Source organism: Cryptomeria japonica, chromosome 7 (assembly GCF_030272615.1).
Source record: "Cryptomeria japonica chromosome 7, Sugi_1.0, whole genome shotgun sequence".
NCBI classification, from domain to species: Eukaryota; Viridiplantae; Streptophyta; class Pinopsida; order Cupressales; family Cupressaceae; genus Cryptomeria; species Cryptomeria japonica.
In genome coordinates this window covers 107,751,920-107,767,769 of record NC_081411.1, presented here as the reverse complement: position 1 = coordinate 107,767,769, position 15,850 = coordinate 107,751,920, and the positions used below count along the sequence as shown (strand labels likewise).

The window sequence follows — 15,850 nt, the reverse complement described above, 5'->3', positions numbered from 1 at the left end:
AGCTTGTTAGAGATAGGGGATTTGTAGCAGTTGGCTTGTTACGTTATGTCACAATCCTATGAAGGTCCTTGTAAACCGTTAATGTCAGTAGACATGAGATTGTTATGTAACGAATTGGATCGGCTAAACCTAGAAGTTCTGTAACCAATGAATCAACTGACTCAAGTGTATGTTAATTATCTTATGATGGTCATTTATGACCATTATTCTTAGTAGACATTAAGTAGTTCGCTAGATAGTTGGTTAGTAAACCAGTGAGTTAGTTGGCTCAAGTGTATGCCAGATGTGGAATATTACATGTGGTATCGGAGCAACCAAGTTTGACATTGAACCTCAGGCTTTCCACCTATAAACAAAACTATATACATATGCAGGCGCACCATGGTTGAGATAATATGCAGGCACACTATATACAAACTATATTCGCAAGTAAATCTTTTATTCAAATCCATAATATGAAACACAGAGTTTTATTGGAAGAACACAAGTAACCTTATCTCCTTTAGATAATATCACAAGCAACTGCCTACAGAAAGATGCAGTAATCCACAACATATACACAAAGGAAAGATGACTGATTATATTATGTATGTTCGCAAAATGGTACAATAGTAAGCCTGAGGCTATATTCTACTTCTTCTCTAATGATCCTTATTGTTACAAAAGTTCCCTCATTTATATGAGGGTATACATTGTCACCAAGCATTGTGGCTTTTTAGCACATAACTATTAATTAGCACTTTTGTTAACAAACTGGAAGATAAACAAGTTCAGAATTCCTATGTGTTGAATGTATTGATCATCTTTATACATTAGAATGTCATTGTTTAGTGTCCTCATGTCGCTTTCTATCTGGAAATGATTGGATAGAATATGGTTAACACAAAGTGACAATTCTTTGTCCCCATCCAACTCTGCTACTACTCGATTATTCTCATCAATGAACTCTTGTTTCCACTATTTGAATGATACTAACTCACCATTACTGTAAAAAGAGGGCACCCTAGGGGTATTCCCATCGTCTAGCCTCTGAAGCTCTTTCCTTAATTGATTTTCCAATTCATCATGGGACTTCAAGTAAGCCTCAGCTTCAATTTTCTCACCTGGATTAATCAGACTGTTGTCATTCATCATGTCTTCCAACCGAGACCTGAGCCTTTCATGCTCTTTCAAAGCTCTGACTATTCCAGTGTATGTTTTCCAATAGATTTTTGTAACTTGCATCATACTTTTGGACCTATGTTCAATGATCTCCAGAATCAACCTATCCATCTTTTGTTGTACCTTTTCTACTTGCCAAGATGTCTTTTTGGCCCTATTCCTCCAATATAGAGCGTCTGTCAAGGCATCCATGGCATCTCTGTCAACACCGTATGTCATCCCTGTTTGACTGGTACCTGTATCAATCTGAAGCAATCTTGCTTGCAGCCTCTATTTTTCTTCATTAGTTTTCTCATATAGGATTTTGTATGTAGAATTTTCTTAGACCAGAAACTCTATCTGATCTTGGTTCAGTTTAGCGACATCCAAATTTAGTTTGGCAGTTGTTCTAGGGCCAGTCTTTCAAACCTGCTGCACCATCAAATGTCCAAAAGCTTCTTCTGTATCAACCAATATAGGTCTTTTATCTTTGGGATAGATAGCCCACTATAGAAGAGCCTTCTGATCTAGATCATATCCTGATCCTCAAAAGAGTTTATCAATCTCTTTTGGCATCATTTGCCTATTTGGGTCCTATTTCTTGAGGAATCCATCAAACAACAAGGCAGAGTTCATGTCCCATCCAGAGTATAATAGCACACTAGCTTCCTTAAGCAACTGTCTTCCCTTCTCAGGTGTCATTTCTCTCATCACAAGATCCATCTCCTCTTGTAACTTTTGAAGCTGCTGCTCTTCTTCACTATTTCTCATGTTATTCCTAATTTGAGATCCTTTATGTTGATAGAGGAATGCGGTGAACTCCTTGGAAGCAATGAAGTCACTATCAATAATGAAATCCTCATGCTGCAGGAATTTGATGTCAGTCACTTCTCGGACATTTAGTTGTCCTGTTGCCAAGTCTATCGATGTATCCTCTTCATAACCAGGGGGGTAATCCTGTCAAGGAGTGAATGGAACGATGCCAGATGTGGAAGCAGGAGACATATGAGCCAAAGGCTTTGTATTCCTAATAGTATCAATGTAATCCCTAAAAACATGAGGCAGGACTCCCTCAAGTATTTCCAATTCATGCTCCACAAGTTTGTTGGCCAACTCCAAGGGGTCTTCAATCTTTTGTAGCACGTTCTCATTCATTTTCCTTCTAAAAAGCTTCCATTTATAAGCCTGCATTACTTTCTCAAACTTTATTCACTTCACTTTGGCCTCTTCTCTGCCAATGTTCTTAATGAGGTCATCTGGTAGGTAAGATTTATGCTCTCCAGCCTTCAGCTTTTGTGATGACCGGGCTATCCTTATGTATCCTTCAGGATCGAAATTGGGCCTTGGATCCCCCATAGCCATGCCATAATAATCCAATTTTGTCTACATCAGGCCATAACTCTTTGAACTTTTCACAATAAAATCTGAAAATACTAACAACCCAAGTACAATTGATTGTTTCCCATGGCTTGTCAGATGTTCTATACTCACTATTGACAGTTGCCTCACAATTTCCAGACAAGCCACTCTGTTAGGGACTGTAAGTGGTAGTAAGTATGGTCTCCCTTTGAACCTGTATACCCTGACTTGTGTGCAGTCTGAAAAACAATACCAATCTCCCCAATTGTGTTCAATTGAGGGATCTTCAACGAAATCTTTTGGTCTTAGGAATCTTTGAACCTCTGGTGCAAGGGCATGATCGCACGGGCATCCCAATAGTCTATATAATGGCTTGACAAAGAACTCCTCAAAATCCCAATATTAATTGTTCGCATACCTCTGGTCCCATGAAGAAACCCATAGTTGCACTAGTTTTCTCACCCCAGCATTGTCATATGTCCTGACACATAACTCTTCTGGCTATAACCCTTCATCTTGGCCCACATACAATAGCATATGCATAAGTAAGGAATAATGCTTGAAATGAACATTGATGACATCCCCCTTTAACTTTTCTAACCCATGATTCAAAACCTCAACCAAATAAGCAGAAAAATCAAAGAAGCGGGGGTCCTTCGACTGCAAATCGACACAAATGACCATGGCTGCAATATCCATCAAAGGATGGGCTTTTATCCCTAGCACTTGGGCAACACAGTAATAGGTATACTTGAAATATGGATGGAAAGAGTTGACATCATAGGGAGCTTTGTCATCCTGACCTAGTGGCACTAAGGACCCTACATTCCTAGGTCTATGTATAGGGAGTCTCCATGTTTTGTAAATGTGCTCTAGGTTAAAATATTCACTTGTTAACTTCTTGAGATCAATCAATTCTTCAAATCCCCAATCCAACTTGAACACGGTGTCAATAACCTCCTTTCTGATTGCAAGAATTGGCTAACCCATGTAGTTATATATGGTCCTGGTTTTAGGGTCATAATTGTTTGCCAATGCCTTCATGAGCTCCACATTCACGAATAAATTAGCCACAGTTAACCTTCCTAAGTTCAATCACCATAAATTGTTGATAGGTTGAGGGGCAACTCTTCTGTTGTACCCATATATGAATAATTCATACCCTCTCAATTCTGTCCATATGTCTCCAAGATCCTCAAACTGGTCCTCTAGGCCTTCCTCATCAGCTCTAATCTTCTTGGACCTCAAACTGGATGATGGGAATTGGTCAATCAGGTCCTGGGCCAAAGAACGCCCTTCCCTTTTCTGTCTTTTAGGTTTTTCTTCTGCAGAGATAGGTTCTTTTCCCTTTCTGGTCTTATTAGTTTTAGATGATGATTCCATTTGAATTTTAAAAAAGAGGTCTGTGTGCAAACAACTTGGAATTACTGAGCTTTATCTATGAATTCGCCCAATTCCTGCTTTCAGTTTGTCACCTGTGAACTCCTTAATGCTGTGTGCTTTGATGTTGATCCACTACTTATGGCGTATTTAATCAGTTAGTAATGGTCGTTTTGGACAACGGTCACTCGGGCACATGTTCAAATTTAATGGCGATGTGACCTTTCATGGGATTTGTTTCTGATTGTCATGGCAATCAATAATCATTTCGATGAGGATATGTCTTTTGATCATTTGCTTCTTTAGTCCATCGATCTCTTTGTTTCTATCGACAATACTTTTGTTTCAAATATTACTTCGATCAAGTATTTTTTCCCTTCATCGAAATACTGTATTCGGTCAGTATGGCTGTCTCCTCATCGAAACATATTTGATATCCATCGGGTCTTATGTCGAACAAACCTTGGGCTTCGGTGTGCTCCTTTATTTTTCCATCAAAATACTTATTTCATCGATATCACTATGCCGCGTCGATGAATGAGTCTATTATCTCATCGATAAAGTTACATTGACAAAACCACGCATATCAAGAACATGCCTTTTAACCTTCTCGAAACCTATATCCTCATCGATATCTTTTATCGATATAGCTTCCTTTTGTCTGATCAATATTATTCTTTTGATGAAAACACTCCTTTCGGTGGGTCCTTTTTATGTTGCACCGATAGTATTATTTCCTCGAGAACTTTTCTCGTTGATGAAGACCCTCTCTTCTTTCTTTGATATCTTTTGTCGATGAAGTTATTATCTTCGGTGAGTCCTTTCTGGAATTCATCGGTGTTTCCTTCCTTTGATGGCTCTTTTATATCGATGAGACATCGCTGGGTCTCATCGATCCGAATTCAAAAGGTATTAATGAGACCCAGTGATGTCTCATCGATATAAAAGAGCCATCGAAGTAAGGAAACGCTGACATCGATAATAATAATTTTTTTTTGATAAAAATTAAATCATCGTCGGAATTACGATGACTACCGAGCTTTTGACCGACGATGTAATCGGCGGACATATAGCGTTGGCAGAGTCCATTGAATTGTCGTATTTCCGACGGGTGTGGCATCATCGACCAATCTGACACTGAGTTTTCGACGGTTGATTTTGTCGGCACTCCGACGAAAATTCATCGCAAATTCGACAAACGGCCGTCAGAAATCATCTCCGAATGTACTAGTAACATGTTATTTCTAATTTGTACTTTAATAATATGTAAAATGTTATTTTATGAGGAGGGGCAACATTTAGACTACACACATTTGTATTTTAATTTATATCAATTTATAAGGTCTCGGGGAGGATAATTGAGCATGTAATACTATCTTTGTGGTTGACACCATCTTCCTACATTTAAGAACCCATATTAAAGTAAGGAAAAACAAATTTAATAGCAAGGAGGAAAAGAAACAAAATGAATTTTAGATAGGAGTTTTGGCATGTGCTTGTTGTAAGAGATTATATGGTACATGTATGTATTATAACTACTTATATTTACAGTATGTAATCTTTTTCTTAAGATTAATCTTATATTATAATGTATCTATTGTATTTTTCAATATATATGATTGTTTTTTAATAATTAATCTTTCATCAGACTTTCTATTTGTGATTAGATTAGCCTTGTAATTCAAAGAGGTTTTATCAAGCACATATTAGTATAGTTTGAGTTGCATTGTTAAAAATTAACCAAAAGGCTAAGAGTACACATCTCTAGTCATTCACTTCTTAAAATATTTTGTTATATATATGTGTTAGTGTAATTTAAATTCCTCAAAATTTCATATATATGAACCTATTGATTTATATTTTTTACTAGTAAAATAAATGATTATTGTGTTTAAATTAGTTATTGATTCATTTATTTTAGATTTATATAATCTAAAATCTCATTTATAATTGAGGAGTTCATTTTAGCCTTGTTCTTACACCAGGCAACATGATAGGGAAAGTTTAATTCAATTTACTTTACTTTGCAACAAAAATCTTATGGAATAATTTTGCCCAATGCTTAAACACTCATAGATTTTGTAATCTAACATTTAGGACTAATTTTACATTATAAGGGATCTTCCCTTTGGATGTATACCTCACATATTAATTTATCTTTTGTTGTATTGAAAGTATAAACTAAATACTCAAATGTTTCTAGTTTGAACATCCATTATGAGGAAATTATATAAATTTAACATTCTTACATGTATTGTTTATAGTAACTTTTAGATGAGTGAACTGAATGATTTGTTTTATGTTGGTATCTTTATAGTAGTCCTTAGAGCAAGGGTAAAGTGTAATGATAAAAATTTGCATATCTTGCATTTTTCCCCTTTGTTTTGCAGTCACTCTAATGTATTTATTTTTAATATAGTGAATAGTGCAAATTGATATATTTTTCCATGGATGTTGGAAAATAATCTAATCCTCCCTCGATTCCACCCATTCTAAACCCTATAGGCCAACCCTAAACCTTAGTTTGTCCATCCACCTCCTAGGTTCATATTTGGACTCATAAAATCCAACTAGTTCAATTTTGTGATTTGTAAAAATGATTTGGCATTGTAAAATTTAAATTTAAGATTTGGCCCAAAGATGCTACTTTCTAATTGTCCATTATACTTTTATGATAATTGGTGGCATTCACCTTGTAATCCTAAAGTCTTGCTTGCATTTTATGATCTGATGCATATCAAGCACACATTTAGAATATAGGATCAAGAATTGAGTAAAATTCTTGCACACATCAAAGAAAATCAAAATATTATCTTTTGACATTAACATTGTATTAACATGTTAGGCATATCACATGATTTTGTGCTATCTCAATCATGGTATCAAGACATTAAATGTATATCTAAGTGTTTGTCCAAAGAAGTATATATCTAACCTAGGAAGCTCCTTCAAGATTTTTGTCAACATTACCAGTAAATTATTGCATATTCTTATGTTCATGTGAATCTCTATTTCAAAGTGTAGAAGAATAATAGTCAATAGAGTTACATTGAAGGATCAAATTCAAATCCACTCTCCAGATTTAGATCTGTATATGTGAAAGTGAATTGTTTCAATATGCAAAAAACTTCTTTATCCCAAAACAATAATAAATTAGATCCTAATATTCTAATACACAAATAAGTCAATCAACAACATTTATCAAATCAAATAAACATCAAACCAATAACTAAATACTATTATAATAATTTATTTAAATTTTATTTATTTAATTCAAATAATTCTAATGATAACTCGTTATCCTAAAATATTTTTAAATAAATATATTTAATCATAAAAAAATAATATACAAGAAGATGTAAGACTATCAAAAGAATACATAAAGAAACAATTTTTTTAACATTCATGAAGCTAAAAATAACATTTGGGACAATCAACCTTGCCATTTTTAGCTTTTACATTTCAATATTTTTCATTTTCAAGATGATGATGAGCTCCCCCAACTTCTCAATAGCCCCCCAATTAAATAAATTATACCAAGATTCAATTCTTAAGATATTTATTGTCATTAAAGACGTCACACTCCATAATAAAGTGTTATTCTAATTCCACCACTTGGGTAGTGCAAAAACTATACACTCTTTTTCCCACCACCTTGTTTCACATTGAAATTGATGAGAGTTTTTAATCGAGCAATAAGAAGTTTGACTCTCCATAGAATACTAGCCTTTTGTAAAATTTTAGTTGATGATCACATACCCTCCTTAATGTAATATTTCTTTTCTACCTTGCACTTTACTTAACGTACACCTATAAAAATTAACAAAAACCTTTATAGTCTCTTTACTTTATGTTGAGCATACATTCAAAGTAGTTATTCTATTGACTTCCATTTGATGTTTTGCTTTATCCAAATCAATAAAAATGAACAACACAAACCACACAATTTTATAAAAATCGAAACATAATTTTTTTTTAAGAATCATTACCTCAATTAATTATTTATTCAAAGTAGATATTCTATTGACTCTTTCATTTGATGTTTTGCTTTATCCAAATCAATAAAAATCAACAACACAAACCTCAAAATTTTATTAAAAATTGAAACATAATTTTTTTTTAAAGAATCGTTATACCAATTAATTATTTATTCTAGAACCTTATCTTTAAGGAATATGATTATACAAAACCTTAAAGGCAGTTTACAACGTAATTACTTTTAAGGAAAGTACTCATGACTGTCGCTCCATGATACCATGGACAGTTGCAAACCAGAATAGTATAGAATTCTCTGCTGCGAAAAACCAAAAGCCGTGTTCGTACGTGCGAAATTTTTTTCCCCACAGGAATATTCATAAGCAGATGACAAGTGGAGGCCTGCGATGAAAATGAATAAGAATATTGGAAAAATAACGTACTTATTCAGTATAGTTGCCCTACCAAATCAATCATATCACTTATTTGCTCTGCTTTTAATATTCAGATGCTTTACTTTTCGTTGCTTAACCAGTAAGACATACACCCAAAACCTTACCCGCCAGGGGAGATGGTTTTTGTTTTAATCTGCAATAGGCAGGTTACAGCTGAGATATGGTGGAGCGGCAGTGTATGTAAGTTCGTCCCGAGGTGAAATTTGCTGGTTGAAAGCAGCCATGGAATTTCGGGGATTTTACAGTGGTAGTGGGCAGCACAAGATTGCGAAAGATCTCGAGGAATTGGTGCTCAGATGGACTGTCCCCGACATTATGAATGAAGATCTCTACCGTCATGAGGTCAGATATTTATTAAATTTACAGAGATGTTTTTATGTTTAAAACTGCATGTAAATGCTTTTGAGAAAGGGTTAGTTGCAGGCAATTTCCCGCTAATAGGCTTCACTGATAATTGGTTGGGACTGAGAAATTAGTACATAAAATTGCTTTTTTCCCTGTTTTAGGTAATGCAAGTGAATATCTTAAGTGGAAGTTTATGTATTTGAATTTGGAGAGGTAGAGTTGTATGCTTCATAATAATGGAGTGCTTGTATATAATTTAGAGAGGTAGAGTTACGTATTTCAAAACAGTGCAGATGCTTGTATAACGAGGTCATAAATAAGAAATTAACACTGGGAAATATTTGATTTCAGAGTGGATAGAGATGCATACCTCAGAATAATAGAGGTGCTTAAATGATGTAACAGTTTTTATTTATTTATTTATTTTTGCTAAGTGGAATGATCTCTGTTTGGATTCACTTTAATTGCTTAGTCTTTAACAATGACTGGTATATCATATATAATTGATATATTTGTGTAAAAATTCGTAAATCACAGGAAGCTTGATTGATCTTAACTTCTTATATTCATCTGCACACTTTTAAAATTTAAAATAGTAGCAGCATCCTATTATTTGTTGTTCATTGATTTAAACACAACTTATTTGAATTATATTTGAGGGTATTGTATAAAAGGACAAGACCTAATTTATTATGATCATCTAAGATCTAAGAAGCCTCTGTCCCATTAGCTCCGAGACAATATAGCATCATCAGTAGCATTGTAGTAGCATTGTATTTAGCAAAATTAGGAATATTACATGGTTTCATGTTGTCTATGAACTTTATTCATCATTAGTAGCATTGTATTTAGCAAAATTAGGAATATTACATGGTTTCATGTTGTCTATGAACTTTATTTACATGTTAAATTAGTTCACTCAGCGGTTTAATTGAGGGAAACCCAATTCTGGCTTAGCGACTTCTTGAAAGTGTTCATAAAAATTGCTAGTTCTTTATTATAATTTTAAATCCAAAAGCTAGGCAAACTAATTTTTTGATATGCACATAATTCGATTTTGTACCATGAAATCTAACCAAAATAATATTCAATCGTCTCCCAAAATTTAATGACAATTTACAATTCCATATCATCAACAATAACAATTTTCCTATTATACAAACTATGATTTGAACCTATGATATATATTTTACTAATACTTTGATTTTTTTAATTAATATGCATAATATGAATGCATACATGATGACTATACATATATGTTCGAATGGTGAATAGCCACAACCTCAATATTTGTATTTGTAATATAATTTATATATTTAAATTCAAAAAGAAAATTGTACATCTAAAATAAATGAAAAAATAATCATCTAATTGAAGACAGCCTAATTTTTGCTTTAATTAAAAAAAAAATTGAACAAAATAACATTATAAGAGGAACAACTGTTTAGAAAAAGTGTACAAAAGCCAAATTACGAAAAACTATACAAATATAAATGGGCTGAACAACAAAATGAACAATTCCAGCGAGGGGGCGAACACCTAATCACAAAAAGAATGTATGGCACTTTTGTTGCGAATGTATAACATATTCTTTTATGTATGTTCAGTTCTAACGGCCAGGGTAAGTGATAGGCCGGGTACAGTTGCATATTACTCCGTGTAAGGTGAGTTTGGTTGCTTCGCCTAGGGCTGGCCTCTGCTCGCGTGCGGTGGTCCCTTTGTATCCTCGTTTTGAATTTTGCCCTCCTTGTGCCTCTGCTTCAGGCGGATCCCCTGATGTCTGAAAGGGGCCCTGCTTTGGTCGTGTCTGTTTATGAGGATGACCCTGATAATGCGTCATTAGGGTTCGGGTCATCTCGCAAGCGCCGCTCGTTTGCTTATGTAATTTGCTTGGCGGTGGTGAGTACGGGTTGTGTCCAATGAGCTTCTGCAACATTTAAGGATGCTGGCAAATGTACAAGTTAAAATAATTTCTGGCCTAGCTTGCAAGATCTTCATTCTTGGGGTTCGCTGTTAGCAGCACTGGCGGCCCTCTCGTTTACACAGCCTACTGACATTTGCCATGTGCTAAAGGATTTTTCAATTTATTTGAATGATAAAAGCCGTTTATTTTGGACAATGGCTTGTGGTTTAAGTGCAAGGTTGCTTTGCTTCTGAAGTCTTGGTATCTGCCTTGAACTTTCTTACAGGCTTTTTGTTTGGGTTAGGAAGGGGTTTCATGGAGGGTTACATGAAGTATTTTTTGTGGATTAGAGGATTCTATTAGAAGAAAAAGTTATGCCAAGGATAATTAGAATCTTGTGTAAGAAAATAAGAGTTTCTAGTTGTTAGATTTTAGATTTAAGGGGTGTCTTTAGTTTGGGGTTGAAAGTTTCTCCCATTTGCTTCTTATCTACCACATATCATTCATAATTTAAAAAAAAATTTCTATCAACAATGTTTTAGAGTTTGCTATATGACTATAGATTTAGCTTTCCTTGTTGCTAAAAAGTAATCATGAGACTAGTAGATTCTTGAAAATTTGGAACTTACATTTTTATCCTTGTCATTATTACAAAATCCATGAGACCCCACTTATAAAAGTTCTTAAAAATTTTCAACAATTGTTGCTAAGATATTTTAGGAAGTTGAGCACCGTTGGACTACAACCTCATAGTATTGTATCTTATGTTACAATTTTGGATTGGTTCCCGTTTAATAGGTTGTATCTTTGGCTCTTTCCCATGAACAAAAACAACATAGATACAAGATAGACAGGGTAAAGAAATATAAGAACCCAAACATAAAAGAGAATATGTTGAAAAGATTAACACATGAAAAAAGTTGAAGGCATGCCCCACATAGGCTATGGCATAAAAAATAGGGAGTGAAAATCCACAAATCAAAAAGAGATGCTTTCTCATCCTACGTTTTCTTACAATCAAGTTGAGTTGGGTATTTCAAATGGTTTATTTGGTGAAGTCTGGTTGAAAGTTGATGATTGGATTTGGAAACAACTACTCAAATATAAAAAAATGACTTTTTTATGTCAAATTGTTAGAGTTTGGGATATCTTGTGGATATCTGCTTGAAGGCTATGCTTAATTATTTGAGTCTTAGCCTCATGGTGGGAAGAAGCTTGGCCTCATCAATTGAGAGTCAATGGTTTTCTTTCGAGGTTTCTCTTAAGTCTCCTCCTTCCTCCTTAGTTCCTCCTCTTAGTGATGTCAATGAGGGGTCTTTGGAGGCCCTTTTGGATTATTTAGTTCCTCCCTCAAGTATGGAGCCTCATTCTCATCCAAAGAGAGATGAGGTTTTTGGTATTTCTTTGGTTTCTCTCTCTTTGATAGTGTTTAGAGATGTTTCGGATTTTTCTTTATGGATCATTTGTCTTCGCCTTCTTTGAGACCAAAGGTTTTGTCTTCTTTGTCTATGGTTTCTTTCCTTTTTTGAACTTTGAAGGTCCTTTTGGATTAGTTAGTTCCTCCTTTAGGTATGGAGCCCCCTTCTTATCCAAAGGGGGGACGAAGGTGTTTGGTGTTCCTTTGGCTCCTCTCTCTTTGATAATGTTTAGAGATGTTTCAAATTTTCCTTCCTCTTTGGAATATTTGTCTTTGCCTTCTTTGAGACCAAAGACCTCTATGGTTTATGTTTTTTTGGATTTGTCTTATATGGCTTCTTTACAATCTCTTCCTCTTTTACATCATGTTTTGTGACTTTGGTTTTAGTCACACCTATTGGGTTAGGTCACTGTTAGAGAGTGTTGGATCCTAAAGATAGATGATTTGAATTATGACATTAGCGTCTCGTGAAACATCAAGAAAGAAATCTCAAAGATTTTTGCAATCATATTCAAAATTTAAAGTCTCTAATGTTGTTTGTTCATCCATTCTCCTACATAGGATTTGTTCTACTCTTGTTGTCCTTTTTATGGTGTTTATGTTTTGTTTTCTTCTTGAGGAAGTGAGGCCACTGAATATCTTCTAATTTAATAAAGAAACATTACATGTTGAATATATATATAGTGTCATAAATTGTATCCTCATACAATTTCACACTCATTTTGGGCTCACTTTGGTGGTTGTTCCTCATGCCCTTGAATTCTGACTAATTGTGCTCATCTAATGGCCAAATCTAGATACCCAACACAATCCTAAGCTCATTATCCAAATTTGGTCTATTAAGGTGCTTGACTTTGAGCAAATTCTAGACATTAACCACATTCTAGACATTTATATATGGTAGATTATTTGGTTTGTTAAGGTTCTGGACTTTGAGTATTGCAAACCAACATACAAGCATGAAGTGACAATTAAAATAGGAATGAACCATGCAATTTGGGTATGGTTTGTATCAAGGTTAGTGTTTGGTCTTTGTGGTAATATTTGCTGCAACACCTTAGGGAAACCCCCCTTGGTTTAGTAGATCCATAAGTGTAGGAGGTTTTACCCACCTTAGTGATTGCTCCTCAACCGCGTGATTTGAACATAGGTTTTGTGGCATTCATTCCAAGTTTGACACCTCAATGGCACTTGGGGGACTATCCAACTTTAGGGATTTGGGATCTACAACTCAAATCACCAACAAATTTATTCTAGATGTTGTTAGATTTTACTTATAATTGTTGTTTCTTTGGGTTGAAATAATAATAAATGAAATGTTAGATTTCTCTTGAATTTTCTAGGATTATAGGGACACCAAGACCTAGATTTTGGTGATGGAATGTACAAATTACATAGAAAGATGAGAATATAATTGATAATCAATTCAACGCCAACTGTCAAATTATGATGTTAAAATAAGGAAGGAAAGTTTATATAATAGTGACATTATGTAGAAACCCAATTGACTTGGCAAAGCAAATTTATAAATGGAAGACAATTACTTGGGATTAAATAGTTGAGAAAAACTAGAGACAAATTTTTTATTTATTTTTCACTTAACGCAACACCACAATTTTTATTTGTTGGTTTTTAATATCAAAGAAAGGGTTTGGAGGTGGTATCCTCTTAGTAAGGTTGGGGGTAATGCTCCTCATGGAGTCCAATGACAATATTAGGTGCATTCTACATTGTGATAAAAGGCAAGGTGAGGGGTGGAACCCTCAACACCATACCCTTATTAGGGCCTCACAAGGACCTTCATGATACATACGTTTTTTTTTGTTTTTTGTTTTTCCCTCCTCACTATATGAAAAGATGGAGATGTTCTATATTCTTGTGATGTCAAGGACAACAACCCATCTCCAAATCTCTACTACACCAAAGAGATGTCCTAGAATAATTCTCATGATTAGGGGATCTCCCAAAGACTTTCCCTAGTCTTTGTGCATGATGGGATCAAAGAGAAGATGGATTATCTTTGTTCAACCATTCCCCAAATGTTACCTTGAAAAACTTTTTGCATGATGGGATCAAAGAGAAGATGGATTATCTTTGTTCAACCATTCCCCAAATGTTACCTTGAAAAATTGTGGAAAGGATTCCTAAATATACCTGTTTTGAATTTAGCTAACTTCTTCCTTTAATATTTGAATAAGAGATTTTAATGATAATCATGAGATCAAATGCCCTATAACACCACCTAGCAAAATTTAGATGAAATGTACACAAATATCTATCAAAAAAATATTGTTTCTTTTTTAATGTTTAATCTTTTACACTTTATCAAAAAAAATATACAATGATAGTAAATGGTGGAGTGTCATGGGGTGAGTGCATTAACAAAACTCTTACCTTTTATTTCAAATTTGACAGCCATTTATACATCAAAATATTTATATCTAATAATAAATAAATTTTAAACAAATAAATAAACTCCAAATTGATAGATTTATTTAAGATATCTATACTAGTTTTAAATAAAATAGTAAAAATATTAATCTTCTTATTAATATAATTGACTCAAATTATATGAATAAAATAATAGAAGTGTTAATTATCCTATTAATATAATTAATTTAGATGGAATTAAATTATTACTAAACCAATGTGTTATTCTTCTTATTAATATATTTAATTGACATAGATAGATCTACCTAAAAGACAAAAATGAAAAAAAAAAATTGAAAAGAATAATTTTTCAGAAGAGCAGAATATTATTTAGTTTATCATTAAACTATAATATTTAATGCCTACGTGGTTAGAATTGAATAATATCATGCGAAAAGATTTGTCATTATGTAAGATTTGGGGAGCACATTCCTGAGTGGTCGTGTCAGCATCTCCAGTCTCTCCTTTACTACTATTGTTGCAGTTTCTGTGTTATGACTTTGGCTCTTCCCTAACTTGGGGTGGTTGTTTGTATGATGCGAATAAAATGCAGGCTATTCACTACAGTAGAATTAACATATGATGGGCGTTCGTTCCACATTTATTACCCCACGTTGAATCCTTTGTTCAAGATTTTGTAAGTTTAGTACTGTTCATGATAGAGTCGATGTGAGGATATATGTGTGCATAATCAGCTATTTTAATTCTAAGAATTAAATTCGTGTTGAGACTTTACTATTTTGTGAGGTTTTGTTATTCAATCATTTTATTTGGTGAGGTTTTATTATTCAACCATTTTATTCTATCAACATAAAATGATTCTAACAAGATTATCTTGGAGGAGTTCATAACACCATTTTTGTGTTGCTTACAAAACTATTCAAGAAAGATTATCTAAAAGATAGAAACTTCTCTGCTGCCCTCAGACTATCTAGAAAGAGTTCATAAATTCTCATCACAAAACTATTCGAGTAAGACTATCAAAGTATTCATAAAATTCTTACTCTTGCTCACAAAATGCATCAAGCAAGACTATCTAAAGGAGGTCATAACACCTCTCTTGCTCCTATCATTCCATTTGTATTCTTAAATATGATTTTATACAACTAAGCATTCAAGCCTGAGACATACAGATCTAATATTATTATCCCATTTTTCATTCGTTCAACGCAAATGAGACTGCATAAGAACACAAGACATAGAGATCTAATAAGTGTCGTCCCATTTTGTTATGTCTTTCAATTTGCAGAGAATTTAAGAGAATATAAGACATAAACCAAAACTTGACCAACAACCAATTTACAACCCAAAAAAGACCATTGTTTAATCTATTCCACATACATAATTATGTCCATTTTTCATACATTTCTTAACAAATGACGATAATGAGAAGAGGAACTAGTGATTCATATTCTCATTGCACAAGTTTACCAGAAATATGTCTAG

General features: G+C 33.9%; 1 protein-coding gene across 1 annotated transcript in view; it reads left to right on the top strand.

Annotated features, from left to right (window-relative positions):
* Positions 1–8,287: 8,287 nt before the first annotated feature.
* The window catches only part of LOC131055004 (uncharacterized), a 120,491-nt gene continuing 112,928 nt past the window's right edge, over positions 8,288–15,850 (top strand). The window contains exon 1 of the mRNA XM_057989606.2: positions 8,288–8,651. Coding sequence (XP_057845589.2) covers positions 8,532–8,651 — 120 coding nt within the window. The 5' untranslated portion in view covers positions 8,288–8,531. The remainder of the gene's footprint in view (positions 8,652–15,850) is intronic.